The 20,703-nt window shown below is 42.5% G+C and overlaps 1 protein-coding gene across 1 annotated transcript in view; it reads left to right on the top strand.

The window, feature by feature from the left end:
* Snw1 (SNW domain containing 1) overlaps positions 1–20,703 on the top strand; it is a 34,065-nt gene that overhangs the window by 12,625 nt on the left and 737 nt on the right. Inside the window, exons 4-13 of the mRNA XM_006990324.4 lie at positions 7,398–7,493; positions 7,585–7,691; positions 8,822–8,926; positions 10,357–10,426; positions 10,894–10,959; positions 12,834–12,950; positions 14,345–14,486; positions 16,602–16,698; positions 18,028–18,145; positions 20,536–20,699. Of these exons, the coding sequence (XP_006990386.1) occupies positions 7,398–7,493; positions 7,585–7,691; positions 8,822–8,926; positions 10,357–10,426; positions 10,894–10,959; positions 12,834–12,950; positions 14,345–14,486; positions 16,602–16,698; positions 18,028–18,145; positions 20,536–20,699 (1,082 nt within the window). The remainder of the gene's footprint in view (positions 1–7,397; positions 7,494–7,584; positions 7,692–8,821; positions 8,927–10,356; positions 10,427–10,893; positions 10,960–12,833; positions 12,951–14,344; positions 14,487–16,601; positions 16,699–18,027; positions 18,146–20,535; positions 20,700–20,703) is intronic.

Genomic DNA, 20,703 nt, shown 5'->3' with positions numbered 1-20,703 from the left:
AGTAAAGCTTCAAATAGTCTCCTCACAGTGTGCCTGCACTCAGCTGAGGAACTGTTCTGAAGTCCCTGCTTTGCTCTGTTATTTCTCTTATAAATAATACTGGATAGAGGCAGATTGCCTCAGGATTGATGGTGTCCTCAGTAGCTCTTTTACCACTCCTGACTTCAGTTTGATCCTCTAAATAAAGCAGCACTTTTCAGCGTGTGGGTCACGACACCTTTGGGGGTAGAATGTCAAATTTCCTGCATATCAGATATTTACATTACGATCCATAATGGTAGCAATGAAAATAATTTCAGGCTGGATGTGGTGGCGCACACCTTTAATCCCAGCACTCAGGAGGCAGAGGCAAGCGGATCTCTTGAGTTCAAGTCACCACAGCATGAGGAACTGTGTATCAAAGGGTTGCAGCATTAGGAAGGTTGAGAACCACTGCTGTGAAGTCATACCCATCATCCATTGTACCTCTATTGTGGCTACTAAGCTTTAGAAAGATACAGTCATTCTAATTTTTATCCCTGGTGAGTCCCTGTTCCCTCGAACACCTGTCCCTGTCCACCCTGCCTGGTTGGGAACAGGTGACTCTTCCATCTGTTTGAGGATAGGGTGGAAGGAAGCCCTGTTTCTCTTGTGCTTGTCTTTTCCTGTTCCACCTCCCAGGCACTAGGCATTTTGTCCTTCCCCTGCTGTCCAGTAGGTACTTGCTTTTAGCATTTGAAGGTACTCGCTCATCTTGTCCGGTCTTCCAAGCTCCCTCTCATACCACCTCCTCTCCTCTCTTCACTGTCCTAAAGTTCTTGACGGTGCTCATGTCCGATCATCTGCTGCACCTCCCTTCCCTTTTCAACTCAATACTCATCTCAGCTAGTTGGCCCGGGCGGCTCTCTGGGAAAGGGCACTAACATGCTTTCTGTTCACAGCACATTCTGTATGTTCTGAGGTAGTTTATTTCTGTGGCTACCCTTGCCTCTCCTAGGCAGTTGATTGTTAAAGTCTATGCCCTGCTCAGTTTTCTTTGCCCTTTTATATTATTGTGTATAAGATGGATCTGTCTAGAGTTCGTTAAATAATGCTAAATCACATCCAAACCTAAATGCATAATTTGTAAAGCTTGTGCTTGCTAAGCACCGTACCACTGAATAAATCCCCTACCCCATAATTTGTAATTTATACCTGATTATATGTTTGAATTACATAAATGTCTTCCTAATCACCTCTGCCAAAAGTCTGGAAGTTCTGTTCCTTGTTTTATATACATACATAATATACACGCATAGGTACGTACATACATACATATGTATTTATTATGCAAGTAGAGCTGAGCATAGTGGTACACACATGTCGTGCCAGCAGTTATAAGGCTGCAGCAGGAGAGTTGCAGGACAGGTCAGTGTCTCTGTTAAAAAGGAAAAAAGAAAAAAAATTGGAATTTCAGGCTGACAAGATGGCTCAGCAGGTCTGGGCACCCGCTGCCAAGCCTGACAATTGGGAGTCACATGGAGAGAATCAAGTCCTGCAAGTTGTACTCTGACTTTGACATACATGGCATGGTACATGTGCACCCACAAATGTGTACATAAAGTAAAATGTTAAAAAAAAAAATGTATTTTACAAGTAGTATATTCTGATGGTAAAAGAAACCTGTGGGGAGCCAGATGTGATACATGCCTTCAATCCCAGCAGAAGCATGCAGATCTCTTGAGTTCCAGGCCAACTATAGACAGGGCTACATAGAGAGACACTGTCTCTAAAAACAAAACAACAACAAAAAGATCCCCATTTATCCATGGTCTTCCTTGCTTTTCTGGTATTCTGTTTGCCAGGGGTAGCAGCTGTAACTGTAGTGATGTATATCTGTCCAGATTCTATTGTGTATTAGATTGTTAAAACTGAACTGTGGAACTTGAGGTTTCAGTATGTGGCCAAAGAAAAGAACACTTGCAAAGCATTATCCTTTGTATAATAAAGGGCTTTTGTTTATAATGTAGCCACTAAAACTGAACCCAGAGCTGGTCCTTTAGAGGGATCATTCTTAGGTCCATAAAACACGTTCAGGTTTTGCTTTGTCTTGTGTTTAGCTGAGAGTGGATGGATTGTGTTGCGATGTACTGAACACACAGCTTTGGTTGAGTAGCTGTCACATCCTGTGGCCTCCCGAGGGGTGCTTCTTGACAGTTCAGAGCTGTCTTGAGAATTACACTGTGTGCGGCATGGCTGGTGCTGCCTGTTGAATGCCAGCAGTTCCCTGGCTACCACTGTGTCTTAACCAGAACCTCCTGTTCGTGCACAGAGCCTTTCAAGGGAAGCCAGAAGAAACAGTTGTTCCCCCCTGGATAACCGTGGGCTTCTTGTTCTAGGAGAAAGAGGACTACTTTATACAAAATGGATTTGGGGGGCTGGGGAGATGACTCAGTGGTTAAGAGTACTAGCTGCTCTTCTAGAGGGTCCAGGTTCAATCCCCAGCACCCACATGGCAGCTCACAACTGTCTATAACTCCAGTTCTAGGAGATATGAACTCCCTCACACAGATATACATATAGGGAAAACACCGATGCACTTAAAAGTAAATCTTGGGGGGGCGGGATAAAACTTAAACAGAATGGATTTTTTTTTTTTTTTTTTTTTTTGGTTTTTCGAGACAGGGTTTCTCTCTGTAGCTTTGCGCCTTTCCTGGAACTAACTTGGTAGCCCAGGCTGGCCTCGAACTCACGGAGATCCGCCTGCCTCTGCCTCCCGAGTGCTGGGATTAAAGGCGTGCGCCACCACCGCCCGGCTTCAGAATGGATTTTTTTAAGTGATCATCATTCAGGAGACTGGTATGCAGAGGCTGGTATAATGAAAATAGCCTGTTTGATTTTGAGTTTGTACTGTAGTACAGTGCAGAGGTTTCTGGTTTATTCCAGAGGAAACTGGTGTTCTTTAGGAACAAGGGAGTGCTCACTAAAATATTACTAGGGAAAGAGCAAGGCCATAAATGTTAGTGATAGGTATAAGAGGGGAAAAAGACTTTTTTTCTCAAAAATATTTGAGAAAAGTCTAAGGCCATTGATTTCTACATGTAAAAGTACAGTGCATAAGACATTTGTAAGAGAAAACCGCAGGGAAATGTTTCTTGGGATACATTTTGATAGAACTTTATAGATGGGTGATGTCTTAAAAGCTATGGCGTGTACAGTTTTCCTTCTGCAGCTGTCTCGTGGAAAACGTGCTGTGCATGATAGCTATTGATGTAACCAACCGTCTTATTAAATAAGAAACACAGAAACAATGTAAAAGAGAAAGCCGAGAGGTCAGAGCTCAGAGCTAAAATCTCACCCTTGCGCCTGCCGTGTCCCAGCTTCCTGAAAGAGAGCTATATCCTGTCTGTCTGTCTTTTTATAGTATTTTGTTCTGCCTTCTCATTGGTTGTAAACCCAAACACGTGACTGCCTCGTCACTGTCTGAATGTACAGCCCCCTAGGTCTTAAAGGCATATGTCTTCAATGCTGGCTGTATCCCTGAACACACAGAGATCTATGGGATTAAAGGCGTGTGCCACCACCGCCACACTCTTGCTATGGCTCTAATAGCTCTGACCCCCGGGCAACTTTATTTATTAACATACAATCAGAATCACATTTCAGTACAATTAGATTACCACCACAGATAGCACCTAAAGGGGTGTTGTTAACCTCTCCTCCCAAACTCCAGCAGCTTTAGATGACCCTGTGAGAAAGCCCGTGTTGTTAACTTGTTTATGTTTGCAGATGACATGGTGGATATGTTGAGCGGCTCACCTTTCAGTCAGTCCTGTTCTTGTCAGGAGTAGTCAGATGACATGCCGCTTTCTCTTTATATTTGAAAGATGTTTTTATTTTTACATGTATGAATATGTCGCCTGTTTGTATATATGTGCACCACATGTGTGCCTGGTGCCTGTAGAGGCTGGAAGAGGATGCTCCATGCCTGGCCTAGCTTTCAGTCTTGATGATTAGAGCTGTTTATGTTCCTACCTTCAAGGCTGTGCTGTAGTGTTCAGATGACTCCTCCCAGCCATGTGGCCTGCTGAGGTATGCCGAGTTTCTTCAGCACATTGTGTTTTCAGGCTGTAGAGTAGGGGAGTTTATAGTTAATTACCACAAAGGAATCTTGCTCTTGAGATGTCCTTCACTCTGTCTTGTAAGATGCTAGAATCTTACTGATGCTTGTTTAAAGCATTATTAACTTTGGAGTACCCAAATAAGAAGCAGCAAATGGCTCTTCTGGGCTAAGTTAGTATTGAGACTATATTGAATGTACATGATGACTACTAGGGAGCCATTTACTTAGAATCTCCCTGTAATGTCTACCGTGGAAAACTGGGCAAGTCATCACAATCTCAGTGTTCTTCTTTACAGTATTAGAGAGTTTTCAGTTTGTGGTGGTACAGATTTTTCCAGCCTGAAAAGAAATAAGGTATTGAGGTTGGTTACTGGATATATGATCCTCATGTACTGCCCCTTCTACTTTTCTCATTGTTGTGTGCTTCTGAGTCCCTTATAAAAATCAACACTCGTAAAAGTCTGTCGTTTATGGCTCTCGTGTCAGTGGTTACACCTGGGCCAAACTCCCAACCCTTCTCATCCTTCCATAGTAAGCTGGACATTTCAGTCGGCAGCACTTTGTATAGAAAGTTCTGAGCCAGGCACTAGTGGCACACTTGTCCCTGCTCACTGGAGGGTGATTCAGGAGGGCCCTGGAGCATGGTAGTTTGGATCAGCCTGGACAGCACGCCCTCTTTTCTGTCTCTCCCCCTCCCGCTATCCTACATAGAAATAAGGCACCTCTAAAGGACATTTAGTCCTTCAGTTATACCAAAGAAGTCCCTGAGTGCCTTCTGTAGACCAGGGACTGTTGCAGGAACCAGAAACCCATTAGTGAGTGTTCTCGTTGGTAACTAGGTATGATTTTGCAAGCCTTGTGGGTGGATATGAAGGTTAAATCAGTCTGAATCACATGCATGCAAGCAGAACCACATGGTATCAAATAATAAGCTCAGTAGGGCTGGAGAGATGGCTCAGAAGTTAAGAGCACTGACTGCTCTTCCAGAGGTCCCAAGTTCAGTTCCCAGCAACCACATGGTGACTCACAACCATCTATAATGAGATCTGGTACCCTCTTCTGGTGTGCAGACATACATACAAACAGAACACTGTATACATAATAAATAAATCTTTAAAATAAAAAAGAGCTCAGTAAATATGAGCTGTGATCATTATTTTTATTGTTTTAGCAGGGTGACTTAGAAAAAAAACATAGTGTGATGAATGCTTTGAAGAGAGTAGACAAAGTGCTGAGGTGCATAGTGATTGGGTCTGGAAGGGCAGGCAGACCTCAACCAATTTGGAACACAAGAGATTTAGAACTTGAAGAACTCTACACCCTCTTGGAACTGGGAAAACTACATTATGTTCTTCAAGGAACAGAAGAGCTGTGTGCCTGCTGTGGGAATGTGTGCCTGTAAGCAGGAGAGATGAGGCTGTAGGCACAGCCAGGTTAGAAGTAGCCAGTGTTTCTTGCACTGTTGCTTGAGTAGGAAATTGAGAACAGTTTACATCCCATTCAGCTGTTTTAAGAGATGCATGGTAGGTTACAAGTTTAGCTTTTAGTGGTTAAGTTGTCTTCTGAAGAAAAAAATGTGAAGATCACAGGAATTTTGTTTTCTACTCATAAATTGGATAAATTGTCCTTTTTTCTTTTTTTTTTCTTTTTTCTTTTCTTTGTTTTTTTGTTTGTTTGTTTGTTTGTTTGGGTATTGTTATGCTTGTTTCTTTTTGTTTTTGAGACAGGATCTCTCCCCAGGTAACCCTAACAGGCCTGGAACTTGCAGTGTAGACCAAGCTGGCCTCAGACTCACAGAGATGGACTGTTTCTGCCTCCCAGGTGCTGGGGTTAAAGGCGTGTGCCACCACTTAAAGATTCATTTTTTATGAATGTGGAATGTGTTTGCCTGTATGTGTGTATGAGAGACACATGTGCCTGGTGCCCTTGAAGGCCAGAAGAGAGTATCAGATCCCCTGGAACCAAAGTTACAGACTAGTGTGAGCTACCTTATGGGTGCTAGGAACTGAGCCTTGGTCTTTTATAAGAGCAGAAAATGTTTTTTAACTACCAAGCCTTCTCTCCTGCCCCATAAGTTGTTCTTTTTAATGTATGTCTGTCAAAGAATGTCTAACAAAAGTATTAAAGTCTAGAATATTTGTTAAATTTCTAGTATTTTTTTTCCCTTTAAAGTCTGCCTGTACATTTTAATGAAAATACTAGGGAAGTATTGATAACAAGCAAACAAGTGATCTGTTTCAAGAGCCCATCACATTAGGATCAACCTAAAAGATGGTGTTGGTCCTGATGCAGTTCATAAAGTCATCCTGATGTTTAGTATAGAGCAAGTTATGTATTGAGATGATTTGTTTCTTTTGTCAATTTCCTATAACCTGGAATCACATGGGAAAGGAGCCCATGAATAGTGTCTAAATCAGGTTGGCCTGTGGGCATGTCTGTAGGGGATTCTCTTGATCATTGATAACAGCAGACAGCCAGTTGTGGGCGCCACCATCCCCTCGGCAGAGGGTTTCCTGCACTATGTGAGTCAAGCGAAAGCTAAATGGGAACAGGCAGCAGAAACTCATTCATTTCTCCCTGCTCTTGACTGGATATAGCCTGACCAGCTGCTTGAGTTCCTGCCTTGACTTCTCTCAATAGTAGACTCTAACTTGGAATTGTAAGCCAAATAAATCCTTTTCTCCCCGAGTCTCTTTTGGTCAGGCTGTCACAGAGACAGAGATGAAACTAGGACACACGTATAAATATGTTTTTGTTTTTCTCTTACTCTTGTAGAAGAAAATATTCTGGGATTTTTCTTTTTCCTTCATGTTCACTTTCCTAGTTTGTGAATAGAATTGATTCCAGAAAACAGAAACAATATAAATAGGATGAGGTCAATGGAATTTTCTAGGCCCAGTGAATTTGGAAATTATTTAGTAACCCGACTTAAATTCTGATGAGTTTTTAATCCAAGATAATGGTGCTATAGGCAATTTATATCATCATTAATTTCAAGTCCTAGTGAGCCTCAAAAATAGAGATCACTGATGCATAAGATTTTGTTGGCAGAATATGTTTGGATACTGACTTGATTAGAAGATCTCAAATAATTTAAATGCATGGGGTCAAGGGAAAGTGATCAGCTTGGAGCCAGGGCAGCAATTTGTGTACATATTTTAAGCTCCTTTAGTTTTAAAATCTGAATGACAAAACTGGGTATCCTAAGTGTGTAAATAAATATGCTGAAAGGACACATTGACATCTAGAGTGACTTAATGAGGTTGCTTCTCTCCATTCTATGTGTTCTAAGCCTGCTTGTGTTTGTACACTTTAGGTCATTTACAGCAAATACACTGACCTGGTTCCAAAGGAGGTTATGAATGCAGATGACCCAGACCTGCAAAGGCCTGACGAAGAGGCTATTAAAGAGGTAACTCAGAGTCGATATATGCCATTATTTTAGATGACTTGTGTCCTTATTAATTTCCAGCTGCTCAACATGATGCTTCTTCTCATTTCAGATAACGGAGAAGACAAGAGTAGCCTTGGAAAAGTCCGTATCGCAGAAGGTTGCTGCAGCCATGCCAGTTCGTGCAGCTGACAAGCTGGCTCCTGCTCAGTATATCCGGTACGCACCGTGCTGGACTCTCTCACCAGCTTACAAAGCCAGTTATAAATGCAGTGTCTTAATTAATGACTTTGGAAGCCTATTGACTCTTGTTTGCAGAAGGGGTTTTTTTGTTTTTAAGCTTTATTTAGTGTATGAGTGCTCTGTTTGTATGTATGCCTGCAAGACAGAAGAGGGAATCAGAGAGAAGATGACACTGAATCAATCCCATTATTGATAGTTGTGAGCCCTCATGTGGGTGCTGGGAATTGAACTCAGGACTTCTGGAAGAGCAGCCAGTCTCTTAACCACTGAGCCATCTCTCCAGCCCCAAGAGGTTTGGTTTTTTTTTGTTTGTTTGTTTGTTTGTTTGTTTTTGTTTTTTTTTTGTTTTGTTTTGTTTTTTAATACCTACGTTACGATGTTAACTGCTGTAAGCTGGGTAGGGTGGCACATGCCTAGGCAAAGACCTGTGAATCTCTTGAGTGCTAGGCCAGCCAGGGCTACATACTGAGACCCTGCCTCAAAGCAAGATGTTAGCTGTTGTGATCTTCAAATGGTTGTTTTGGGCTTGTGGGGTTTTGATTTTTCAGTTTTTAAGAAAATAACCATTACCTATGGTAAAGGCCCAGACCACACACAATTGTTTATATTTATTTATTGCTATTTTATATGTATGGGTGTTTTGCCTGCGTGCCCATTGCCCAGCGAGGCCAGAAGAAGGAGTTACAGGAACTGAAGTTGCAGGCAGTGGTCAGATGCCATGTGGGTGCTGGGAATTGAACTCCGGAAGAGCAGTCTGTGCTCTTAACTACTGAGCCATCTCTCCAGCCCTGGCAATTTTTGTCCATCATGTAGACTTAAAAGTAGGTGCTAGTCTTAGACCTGCAAAGCTGAGCAGGCAGACTTCCCCGGTGGAATGTGGAAGGATGAGGAGGGAAGTCACTAACCACTTGAGTGCACATTTTGTTGGATTCGGTTTCTGTTCCTTTTCTGTCTGCTTCTGGCTGCCCTGCCTAAATGTATGGTTATTTTATATCAGAACTTTCTGAAAAGAATTGAAGTGTAGGCACATGGAACTCTAATAGGAGATAAATGCCTACCAAAAGCTTGAAATAACTGCACCTTTAATTTTTATCTACTTTATTTAGCTATACACCATCTCAGCAAGGAGTAGCATTCAACTCTGGAGCTAAACAGAGAGTTATTCGGATGGTAGAAATGCAAAAAGACCCAATGGAGCCGCCAAGATTCAAGTAAGTATCTGTCTTCATGAGTGTCTTTTTTGTTTTGTTTTGTTTTTTTGTTTGTTTGTTTGTTTGTTTTTCGAGACAGGGTTTCTCTGTGTAGCTTTGCGCCTTTCCTGGAGCTCACTTGGTAGCTCAGGCTGGCCTCGAACTCACAGAGATCCGCCTGGCTCTGCCTCCCGAGTGCTGGGATTAAAGGCGTGCACCACCACCGCCCGGCCTTCATGAGTGTCTTAAATAGAGTTTCTGTTGCTGTGACGAAACACCATGACCAAAAAGCAAGTTGGGGAGGACAGGGTTTATCCAGCTTACACTTCAGCATTGCTGTTCATCACTGAAGAAAGTCAGGACAGGAACTCACAACAGAGCAGGATCCCGGAAGCAGGAGCTGATGCAGAGGCCATGGAGGGGTGCTGCTTACTGGCTTGCTTCCCATGGCTTCCTCAGCCCACCTTATAGAACCCAGGACCGACAGCCCAGGGATGGCACCACCCACCATGGGTTGGGCCCTCCCCCATTGATCACTAAATGAGAAAATGCCTTATAGCTGGATCTCATGGAGACATTTCTTCAACTGAGGCTCCTTCCTCTGATGACTCTATAGCTTGTGTCAAGTTGACACAAAACCACCCAGAATAATGAGGATCAAACCAGTGTCCCATGTGTTCGTGAACAGGTGACTAGATAAGCAAACATTAGTGCATCAGTCCCTGCAATATTACTGGGCCAAGTAAAGGAATAAACTACTATAAATAACATAGATGAGTCTGAAAACAATTGTGCTACATGAACGAAGCCGGACAAAAACAAGTAATACGATGTTATGGTTCTGTGTGTAACTCTAGAAAATGGGGTCAGCAGGAAGGCTCAGAGGTTAAAGACACGTACTGCCAAGTGCAGTGACCAGAGTTCAGTTCCTGGGACTCACATGGCATCAGGAGAGAACCCACTCCTGCAAAGTTGTTCTCTGACCTCCAGACTTCCCAGGGTTCATACACTCCACACACACACACACACACACACACACACACACACACACACACACACAATACATAATTTTAAAAGTTCTGGAAAATGCAATTTTCTTCTTAGTTATAGACAGGTGAGTAGTGGTTGCACATGGAGAAGAAAAAGAGTAGGCACAACACGTGCAGAGGTTGAGATGACGAGGATGCTTGCTGTCTAGCTGATCTAGGTGATCGGATTGCACGCTTCATGTTTAATTAATTGTGGGTCAGTTACGTCAAGCCATGAGGACATTGCACTGTGTAGTGGTAACAGTGTGAGTGTTAGTAGCTAACAAAACCAAGCGCGAGGTGTCCATGAGCATTCATCACAACAAAATTAAAATGAGAAGGGAAGACTTGGGACCTGGTAACCAAAAAGTAACTGAGGACTTCGTGCTCTGATGATTTGTTTTCCTTTGATATATTCTTCAGGATTAATAAGAAAATTCCCCGGGGACCACCATCTCCTCCTGCACCTGTAATGCATTCTCCTAGTCGGAAGGTAATCCTTGCTGTAGTCACATCCCCTGTGATTTTTAATTCATAAAGAGTCCCTCTGCCTATAGGTCCAAGTCACCATGATAGTTAAACCTTTTTCTTTTACAAGAGCAAATACGGAGACCCAGTTAAGACTACAGAGCACAGTGTGTTTATGCGAATGTTTGTGAATGTTCGCTGCTACCACCAGTAACTGGACCTCTGCTTTCAGTGGAGTGCACAGGATCTGGTTGACACCCACAAGGGTGGGTTTTCAGACACTTTTAAGAATGGAAAACTACTGTTGGGCATTTGTAATATCTGCAGTCTTCTCCCCTGTCTTTCACAGGAGCTCTCCTGTGGCGAGAGCCCACTAGACAGGAGCAGTGTGCACTGCTAGAGAGACTTTGCTGTTCATGTGTCGGTGAAGGGGGGTCTGTCTGGCTTGGAGTCAGACTGTAGTAACGGTGTCTCTCTCCTCACCTGTTTCAGATGACTGTCAAGGAACAACAGGAGTGGAAGATCCCCCCGTGTATTTCCAACTGGAAGAACGCAAAGGTGATTTGTCGGTCACACGGTCTGTTAGTACTGTCTTCTGGGGGTTGCTCAGGAAGGGGCTGCAGCCTGGGGACATGCCTCACTGCCTCACTTAGCTAAATGTTCACAATAAGAAGTTACTACTGGGCCAGGCGGTGGTGGTGCACACCTTTAATCCCAGCACTCGGGGAGGCAGAGCCAGGCGGATCTCTGTGAGTTCGAGGTCAGCCTGGGCTACAGAGTGAGTTCCAGGAAAGGCGCAAAGCTACACAGAGAAACCGTGTCTTGAAAAAAGAAGTTACTGCTGCTGAGAACGGAGCTCAGTGGGAGAGCACACATTCCAGCATGTGAAACACGTGTGCACCATCAGAGCGGTAGAGACAGCTTTGCGGGATGCTTTCAGTTACACGCGACACGTTGCTACACTGGGCGCGTGAATGCCATGTAAATCTCTGGCATATCAGAAGCTCATAGAAAAGGAAAAATAAGAGCAAAATACCCTATTGATTGAAGATGTAATTCCTCATGAAGGTCAAATTTCTAGGTTAGAATTATTTCCAGAAAAAATTAAACCAGTCTCAGGGTCCACGTGAGAAAGGAGAACAGTGTTTGAATCCCCAGTTACTCTGCTGTGTCGCCAGGCATGGTAGTGTTGTGTGCTTGTGATCCCTGCACACATGAAGCTGAAGCAGGAGGATAACAAGTTGAAGACTCCTCTGGGGACATCACAAGATCCTATCTAAAAAGCCCCAACAATAAAACCTATGTGTAGCAGAGCATGGTGGCACCCCTGAGACAGACAGGCAGCAAGTCTATAGGTTCGAGGCCAGCCTGGTATAACAGTGAGTTCCAGGACAGCCAGGGCAAACAAACTGTGTATCTGAGCTAACTGCCAGAGCTTCTGGGAGTTAGTAAAAATCTTTAAATATGGGATCCATGTCCTAATTCGTATTCCTTATAGGCTTAGAGTCACTTTGATGGGTGAAGGCTGTCACTTAAAGTTAAATAGTCATCCTCCACTGGAGTGGCTGTCCAACTGTCTTCCTTGGGTTGATTCATTCATTCTGTGTAACTCCCTGATGTGTTGAGATGATTCTGTATAACTCCATGATGTGTTGAGATGATTCTGAAACACTGTGGACTTTGTTTACGTTTATGGATTCTTTTAGATGGGAGCTTCTTTTTATTTTTGGTTTTGGGGCCACAGTCTCACTCTATATAGCCTAGAACTTGCTTTGTGAGCCAGGCTGATCCTGAACTTATAATCCTCTTGCTTCAGCCTCTCAAGTGGGGTTACAGACCTGTACCCCCATACCCAACCAGCACTGTTTTATGTTAGAGATAGTGGATACAACAGTAGTGTTTGGGAGAAGAGTTAGAAATCTGGAAAAACAAAACTAGGCATGAAAGTCTCATACGTGTTGAGCATATTCCCTGGGTTATAGCAGTTGATCTGCGTTCTTATGACTGTTGGTTTTACTCCTGGAGCAGCTGTTTGGCTATTGGACAATGACTTCCTTTTTCTGTGATCCACAGTTACTAACACAATCACTGTTTCAAAGCTTGGGCTCTTGCATCCTACTGTTGTATTGTAGTCTTAGATCACCCACTTCCCGACTCTGAACTTGTTGCTGTCACCTCAGCACTGTGACTCGTCTTCCTCTGTGAAGTGGAAAATGCTGTGGTCCCAGCCTTACGTAGTTACTAGGATGATTAGACAGTGGACCCTCCATCCAAAGCACCTAGTGTTAGTTGTTTTCCATAAACAACTAAGAAAAGTGCAAGAAGAGTGAGAAACAGAAATTGGAGTGTTCTCAAATTGGACATGCACTAGGCTAATGTTCCATGATGGCTGTAGCTCAGCGGAGCTGACTTGCTTTCTGCTTTGCCTTCAGGGTTACACGATTCCTCTGGATAAAAGGCTGGCTGCTGATGGAAGAGGACTTCAGACCGTACACATCAACGAAAATTTTGCCAAACTGGCTGAAGCTCTGTACATTGCTGATCGGAAGGTTGGTCATTTCCACTTTGCTGAATGTTCTGTGCACCCACACCTGTTCACCTCGGGTACTAGAGAGACACTAACTCGTGTGTGCTGATGACAGCAGGGACAAGTTACAGCTCTGTCCGGAGCTGTACCCCACCAGTGGTGACCCTGCTACCTCTCGGCACGCAGAGTGGAGGTGCTAGGTCCTGTTCTACACCGCATAGTTTTCTTCTATTTTAGATGTAGATGATTCCCAAAAGGATGGTTGTAGGGAATGATAGGGAAACATTCTGATTAAATGCTGCATAAAGTGGCATTAATGGTATTGGCTATTGATATTACAAATAAGTGCTGTATTAATATGCACATGCACATACAAATAAGTGGGTTCTTGTTTTTTGTTTGTTTTTTTCCTTAAGTCTTTCACATGTAGACTAAGGTTTTGTCTTAAGCTGAAATCATATTTAACATTTTTGGTGGGTTTTTGTTTTTAATATTTATTTATTATATATACAGTGTTCTGTCTGCATGTATGCTTGGACACCAGAAGAGGGCGCCAGATCTTATTACAGATGGTTGTGAGCCACCATGTGGTTGCTGGGAATTGAACTCAGAACCTCTAGGAAGAGAAGCCAGTGCTCTTAACCTCTGAGCTATCTCTCCAGCCTAGGGTTTTAGTTTTTTAAGGCAGGATCTGACTAAAGTCTTTCAAATGTAGACGAAGGTTTCATCTTAAGATGAAGTCATACTTAATTTTTGGTAGGTTTTGGTTTTTTTGAAGCAGGATCTGAGTTTCAAGCTCAGGCCAGGTGGAACTCATTGCAATCCTTCTGCCTCAGCCTCCTGAGTTCTAGATTGCAGGTATGTAGTACCATGTCCAGCTACATTTATTTACCTATTTACTTTGAGACTGGATCTTGCTGTGGTTTAGTCTGTTTTATTTTTGAGACTGGGTCTCTCTACATAGCCCTGGCTGTCTTAGAACCCACTCTATAGACCAGGCTGACTTCAAACTCACGAAACCCACCTGCCTTTGCCTCCTGAGTGCTGGCGTTGATGACATGTGCCACCGTGCCCAGCAGATGCCAGGCTGGTTTTGAAATCGTGGACTTAGATGATCTTCTGTGTGCTAGGATTACTGGTACTCGATGTTATGCTCAGCCAGTATCTCATTTTTAGATTGTTTCTGAGAAAGCATTAGTGATGTGCTTGACTTATAAAATCAGTTGGGGTCTCTGTAGTTGCAGCTATCACCACATTCCCCAGAGACAAAAGGCCAGCCTTCCCAAGTCTGAGTCTCTCCGGCAGCGACAGAAATCTAATTCTTTGACCCAGCAGACCTCAGGAAGATAGTTTGAATATAATTGTCAATACTTACCGTGCGGTGTGGCACACTTAACATCTCACCTCACTGAACAGGCTCGGGAAGCTGTGGAAATGCGAGCCCAAGTGGAGAGAAAGATGGCTCAAAAAGAAAAGGAGAAACACGAAGAGAAGCTCAGAGAGATGGCCCAGAAAGCCCGAGAGAGGAGAGCTGGGATCAAAACCCATGTGGAAAAAGGTATGACTGCCTCATTTGGGAATTTGTATAGTGAACAATGTATATCTCATTTTAGAATACCTCCGTGCATTGTGTGTTGGGGGTGGGGCATGTTTTACAGCAAACAAAAGTAGTGTGTATGTATAAGAAATATTTAGATATTTCAGAAAAATGTAGAAGTGGGGGGTGACCTCCTTCCTTACTAAGCTGAAGTAGAAAAAAATGAAGTACATATTTGAAATGAGTCTTCCATAGGGAAGTACACTAGAAATTCTTAGTTTTTCATCAATATTCAGTTGGTCCTCTGTATCCCTAGGGTCCTCAGACATAGACTAAACTAGTTATGGATTGAAAATATCTAGGTTGGGCAGTTGGCATCTGTATCCAAACTGTGCAGGCTTGTTCCTGCCATTATTCCTAGGAAATATGGCCTGTCCGATGTGTGTATAACATTTTTATGTAAGGGACTTGAACATTCACCCATCAAAGTGTACATGAGGTCTCAGTAGGATATTGAGGGACAATTATACTTTAAAAAAAAATAATAGAATAGCCTGGCTATCCTGGAACTTCATATATAGACTAGGAACTTCATATATAGACCAGGCAGGCCTCAAACTCAAAAGATCTGCCTACCTCTGTCCACTGAGTGCTGAGGTTAAAGGCATGCACCACCACAACCAGCCTCACAGTTACACCTTTCAGTTTACATTATTGCTATTGATAGGCTTTGTCAATTTTTAGTCTCATTGTGGTTTTCTTAAAATTTAGAAAGAAAATATAAATTCCCAACTAAGTCAATTTGCCAACATTGTAAAATAATCTGGAGTTTTACTGATTTGTAGACTAATGTATCTTGTAGTCATTAAAATTGCCAATGTTTTCTGACTGGCTTTGTTTAGTGATTGACATTAGTGTATCAAGTCTATTATGAGGGGAAGATGAATTTTTAATTCACAGGGTTTCTCTGTGTAGCCCTGGTTGTCCTGGAACTGGCACTGTAGACCAGGCTGGCCTCATCATACTCAGAGGTCTGTCTGCCTCTGCCTCCCAAATGCTGAGATTAAAGGCATCTGCCACAATAGTCCTACAGAATTACGGTGAATTCGTAATTGTAATCAGAAAAACTGTAAGGATGTGGCTCAGTTCATTCCAAGCACCCAGTGTGTGGCATTCTTTTTTTAGACAGAGATCTTCAGCCAGATGGTAGGACAGGGTAAGATACAAGAATCCACTTCAGTAAACAGAAAGACAAGGAAAGGTCATCTTCACCATGTGTGGTGGGGCCAGCGTGCCTGTAATACTGGCACCTGGAGGTTTGAGATGGGAGGATTGCAGCAGGTTCATGACATGATTGGTCTTCGTGGTGTTCCGGGCCAGCCTGAGCTACATAGATCCTGTCTCAGAAAATCAGGAGAGGAAGAGAGACAGAGTTATTTTTGTTGTTGTTTTATCTGAAGGGGAAAAAAAAAAGTTGGGTTTTTTTCTTGTTTATTTTTTTCTAATCACATGGTAGTACAGCACTGAGGAGGCTGAGACAGGAGGATGGAAAGTTTGTGGACAGCCAGAGCCACTTAGTAAGAGCCTATGTATGTCAAAAAAAAAAAAAAAAAAAAAAAAAAGCCAATCCCAGCACTCAGGAAGTAGAGGCAGGCAGATCTCTGAGTTCGAGGCCAGCCTGGTCTACAGAGTGAGTTCCAGAACTACACAGAGAAACCCTGCATCCAAAAAAAAAAAAAAAAAAAAAAAATCAATTAGCATTACTGAATTTTCTTCACCTGTGTGCTCACCCCACCACCTCAGTCCAGCTTTCTGTTTAGGTGCATTTCAAGTAAATTTAAGGCAGCTGACGTAAGAGTCCACAGTCCACAAACTAATTGGATTTAAATTAGTAACCTGCAAGTAACCTTAAAAGACTGAGTGTGACCACAAAGAAGTGGTAGTGCACACCTGTAACCCCAGCAGCAGGGGAAATGGGGCCAGGAAGGTCCAGAGTTTCAGGCTGGCCTCAGTCATATAGTGATACCCTGTCTGAAATACCAAAAAAATATGGCATTTTCTAAGGTTAAAGAAGCTCTTGTGCAAAAATCTGAATAGCTAATGCGGTGACGATGTAATTTTCAACTGTGTCCACAGAGGATGGAGAAGCGCGAGAAAGGGATGAAATCCGTCATGACAGGCGGAAAGAGAGACAGCATGACCGGAACCTCTCCAGGGCGGCGCCTGATAAGAGGTGGGTCGCTAGCTGGCATCGTTGCAAGTTAGGAAAGGGGGCATTTTGAGTTCTTGAGCTTGGTAATACATTAGCAGTTAACTTTGTCTTACCAGAATTGACTCTCCCTGGAAGGCAGCCTGCCCAGCCATCACCTTGTAGGACTAGTGTTTAGTATGGAGAATAGTCGGGGTAGGAAAAAGGGAATCAGAAGGAGAATGTGTGCTTTCCTTTTCAGGTGGTGGGGTAAGCTGGTTATGTGCCTGTGTGTAGACAGAAAGCCAGCTATCATAGCCTTAGTGGCAGCCTTTCTGTGCCAACTACTGTGCCTAGTACAGTAGGAAGTTTTAAAAGAAGATTCTGGACTTTCATGAGTAGTTTGTTTTAAAATTCAGAACAGAGCTTTATATAAGTGGGAAATTTTTGCAAAATGTATTGGGACGTAAGTAGAAATCAGAGAAATTTGAGATTCACTAATGGCTGAGGACTTCTGTTATTTCAAAGTCCAGAAAACGCTGTGCTGCAGAGGTGGAATTCGGGGTTCAGGTGAAATGCAAATATGAAATACTTTCTTTCTGTATGAGCAATTTTCCATGTTCTGGTTATCCGAGGAATTTATATCTTATGTCTTAAATCATCTCTGCCTTGTTTAATTGGCATATTTCTTCTCTCTGGATAAGTTTAGTTGGGGAAGCAGAAATTGAACCCATGTAGAAGAGAGAGGACTGAGAGAAGTATGCACATGGTCAGTGAGTTGGTGACTTGCTACATTGTGAAGGACAGTGGCTCTGTACAGAAATAGGGCTTTTCAAACCAGTAAAGTGGCTGTGAGAATTGATGACACAGAAAAGCTGTGAACTTGTAATTGGATGAAAATAAAATTGTCTACAGAAATATTTTAAGACATGAGCATTGTCAAGTGGTGACAGTTACCATGGTTTCATTGAGATGCTGATTGCGTTTATACTAAAACAGCAGAGGAATTAGTGTAATGTCAAAAGCCATTCAGAGAAATCTGGTTATTGTCATGTTTTCCTCAGCACCCTGGTAGGATAAAAATTACTACATATAGTTAGGTCAGGGCTGAGTGTGGCCTGCTGAAAAGGACTGATGGTATGTGGTGCATTCATTTGCATCCAAGAACCAGTCTCTTGTGTGGACTCCTGCCCACCTTCTCTGAAGTTCTGTAAGAGCTGCTGATGTGCTTGTGCATTATCTGAGAATGTATGCTCGTGAGACAGAAACATACCACATTCATTTCCTTTGCTTCTGAAAGTGGTTGTATTTATATTGCATATGTCAGTCTTGTCTGTAAAATGTGTTCAGTTAGTGACTGTGTATTTGACATAGGTCAAAACTGCAGAGAAATGAAAATCGAGATATCAGTGAAGTCATTGCTCTCGGTGTGCCCAACCCTCGCACTTCGAATGAAGTTCAGTATGACCAAAGGCTCTTCAACCAATCCAAGGTATGAGGAACTTAAAAACAGCTTTGTCTTGGACACTGGTAAGGATGTCTTTCCTCTCAGGAAAGTACATACTTCAGATTTGGATTAGCCAAGGGTATGCCAGAGTGGTGACAGGAAAAATTTGGAAATTGTATGTTTTTACTTAAAGACAAAAGTGCAAGTTGGACATGGTGGCCCGTGTTTTTATTCCATTTCGGGGGCTGGACAGGAAGATAAGAGTTCAAGGCTAGCCTGGACCTGGAGCACTTCTGATTGTGACTTCTTAGAATTGGCTGTGATCTGAAGTGCTGGTGGACAGTGAGAGGAATTGGGGGATGAGACTAGATACTGCTACGTCTGCATCTCTTCTTTCTCTGTTACTTTTTCTTAATTTTTTTGATTTGGTTTTTTGTTTTTTGAAACAGGGTTTCTCTGTGTAGACCAGGCTGTCCTGGAACTCACTCTGTAGAGTAGGCTAGCCTCCCAAGTGCTGGGACTAGAGGCATACGCCACCACCTCCTGGCTTATCTTTTGTTTCTAAAACAGCTGGTTTCCTATAAAACCACCTCTTGGGTATTTTTTGTTTGTTTGTTTGTTTAGTTTTGTAGTACCATTGATTTGAAATTTTTTTTTTTTTTTTTTTGGTTTCTTTTTTTTTTTTTTTTTTTTTTTTTTGGTTTTTCGAGACACGGTTTCTCTGCGTAGCTTTGCGCCTTTCCTGGAGCCCAGGCTGGCCTCGAACTCACAGAGATCCGCCTGGCTCTGCCTCCCGAGTGCTGGGATTAAAGGCGTGCGCCACCACCGCCCGGCAATTTGAAATATTTTTAAATGGCGCTTTAGAGCTGGGAATGTAGCTCATTTGGTAGAGTGCTTGTTAGCATGCTTGAAGCACTGAGTTGGATCCCCAGTATGACATAAACCAGGTCTGGTGGGTATGTCTGTAATGCTAGCATTTAGAAGGTAGAAGCAGGAAGATCAGGAGTTCAAGGTCAGCCTGAGGTGCATGGGATCCTGTTTCAAAAACATATATATACTATGGAGCTGTATTATTAAAGTAGTAGACTGTCAGGAAATCACATTTCTAGTATTGGTTGTAATTAACCAGCCTAGAACAGTTTAATCACCTATTGTTGACTAATAACTTCCCATAAGTCAGTGAGATGAAAGATATCTTTGCCCCTGCCCTCAAAGAACCTTCTGTTGAGTGTGCATACATGTACAGTGTAGTGTTAGTGTTTCCTGGATATAAAGCTTTGACTTGATGGTTTTAGAAGATAGGGAGATAGCATTTGAGTAAGTTCTTCTGAGTAACAGTCACTTTTTTTGATACTTTTTATATTCTGGCATTGTTCTAACTCTATCTCAGTCCTTTAAAACACTTTGTGGGGGTGGAGGGTGGGTTTGAAGCTATATTGTTTTCATTTTTATTTTTCCATTTTCATTTATTTGCATGTTTGCATGTGTAGGCACACATGTGTACATGTATGGAAGGCCAGGCATTGATGTTGGGAATTGGCCTTGATCACTTTTCCTCCCACCTTATTCTCTGAGGCTGGGATCCCCTGTCTGCATCTTCAGAGGATGAAGTTGCAGGCCAGCTTCCATGCCCACCTGTCATTTACATGGGTCCTAAGGATCAGACCTCATGCTCACGGAGAAAGCGCTTCAACACTGAGCCATCTCCCCAGTCCCCTGTTATGTTTCATAGATAATTGGGACGGGGTTGGGTCATTGATGTGACTCAAGAGTCGACCCTGACTGCTTTTTTCTTAACCGCTATGCTTTAAGTGGTGAAAGGTTGTATCTCTTATAACCTTAAGCTTAAAGCTTTTCGAAATTGGGTGAAAATTTGTAAGATTTTCATTGAGAGCCTGATTGTCTTGTGCTTTGATAATGATGTTCTGGGGCAGCTAAGGTGACATTTCTCAGCATTACTGTCAAATACCTATAGTAGAATCCTTCAACTTTAATGGCATTGCTAGTCAATTTTTAAAAATTCGTTTTTGAGAATTTCATACAGTTAGTTTTGACCATATTCACTCCCTCTCTTCAACTCCTCACAAATCTACCCCCCCTTCTCTACACACCCAATTTTATGTCCTTTATCTTATGGCTAGTCAAAGCTTTTGTTGTTTGAGACAGGGTCTTTTACTTAGTTCTGGCTATCCTGGAACTTTATATGTAGACCATAGCCAGCTTAATCAAACTTTTTAGTGAATACCTTAATTTAATATTAAGTTTCTAGGTAAGGACTCAAATGTATTTGAACAAGTTTATATATCTTTTAAATGTTGCAATTGGGATTTTTTGAAAATTATCTGTAAACTTGAAAGTGTTAATTCCTCACAAGTATTCAGATTCAGCTTTGGATAAATACACATTTTTATTTAGTGTCATTTATTTTTCCACAGGGTATGGACAGTGGATTTGCAGATGGAGAAGATGAAATTTATAATGTGTATGATCAGGCCTGGAGAGGCGGTAAAGATATGGCTCAAAGTATCTACAGGCCGAGTAAAAATCTGGACAAGGATATGTATGGTGATGACCTAGAGACCAGGATAAAGACCAACAGGTAC

This window comes from Peromyscus maniculatus, chromosome 14 (genome assembly GCF_049852395.1).
Source record: "Peromyscus maniculatus bairdii isolate BWxNUB_F1_BW_parent chromosome 14, HU_Pman_BW_mat_3.1, whole genome shotgun sequence".
Taxonomy (NCBI): Eukaryota; Metazoa; Chordata; class Mammalia; order Rodentia; family Cricetidae; genus Peromyscus; species Peromyscus maniculatus.
The sequence above is the reverse complement of the archived record's forward strand: the minus strand, read 5'-3'. Positions and strand labels throughout refer to the sequence as shown.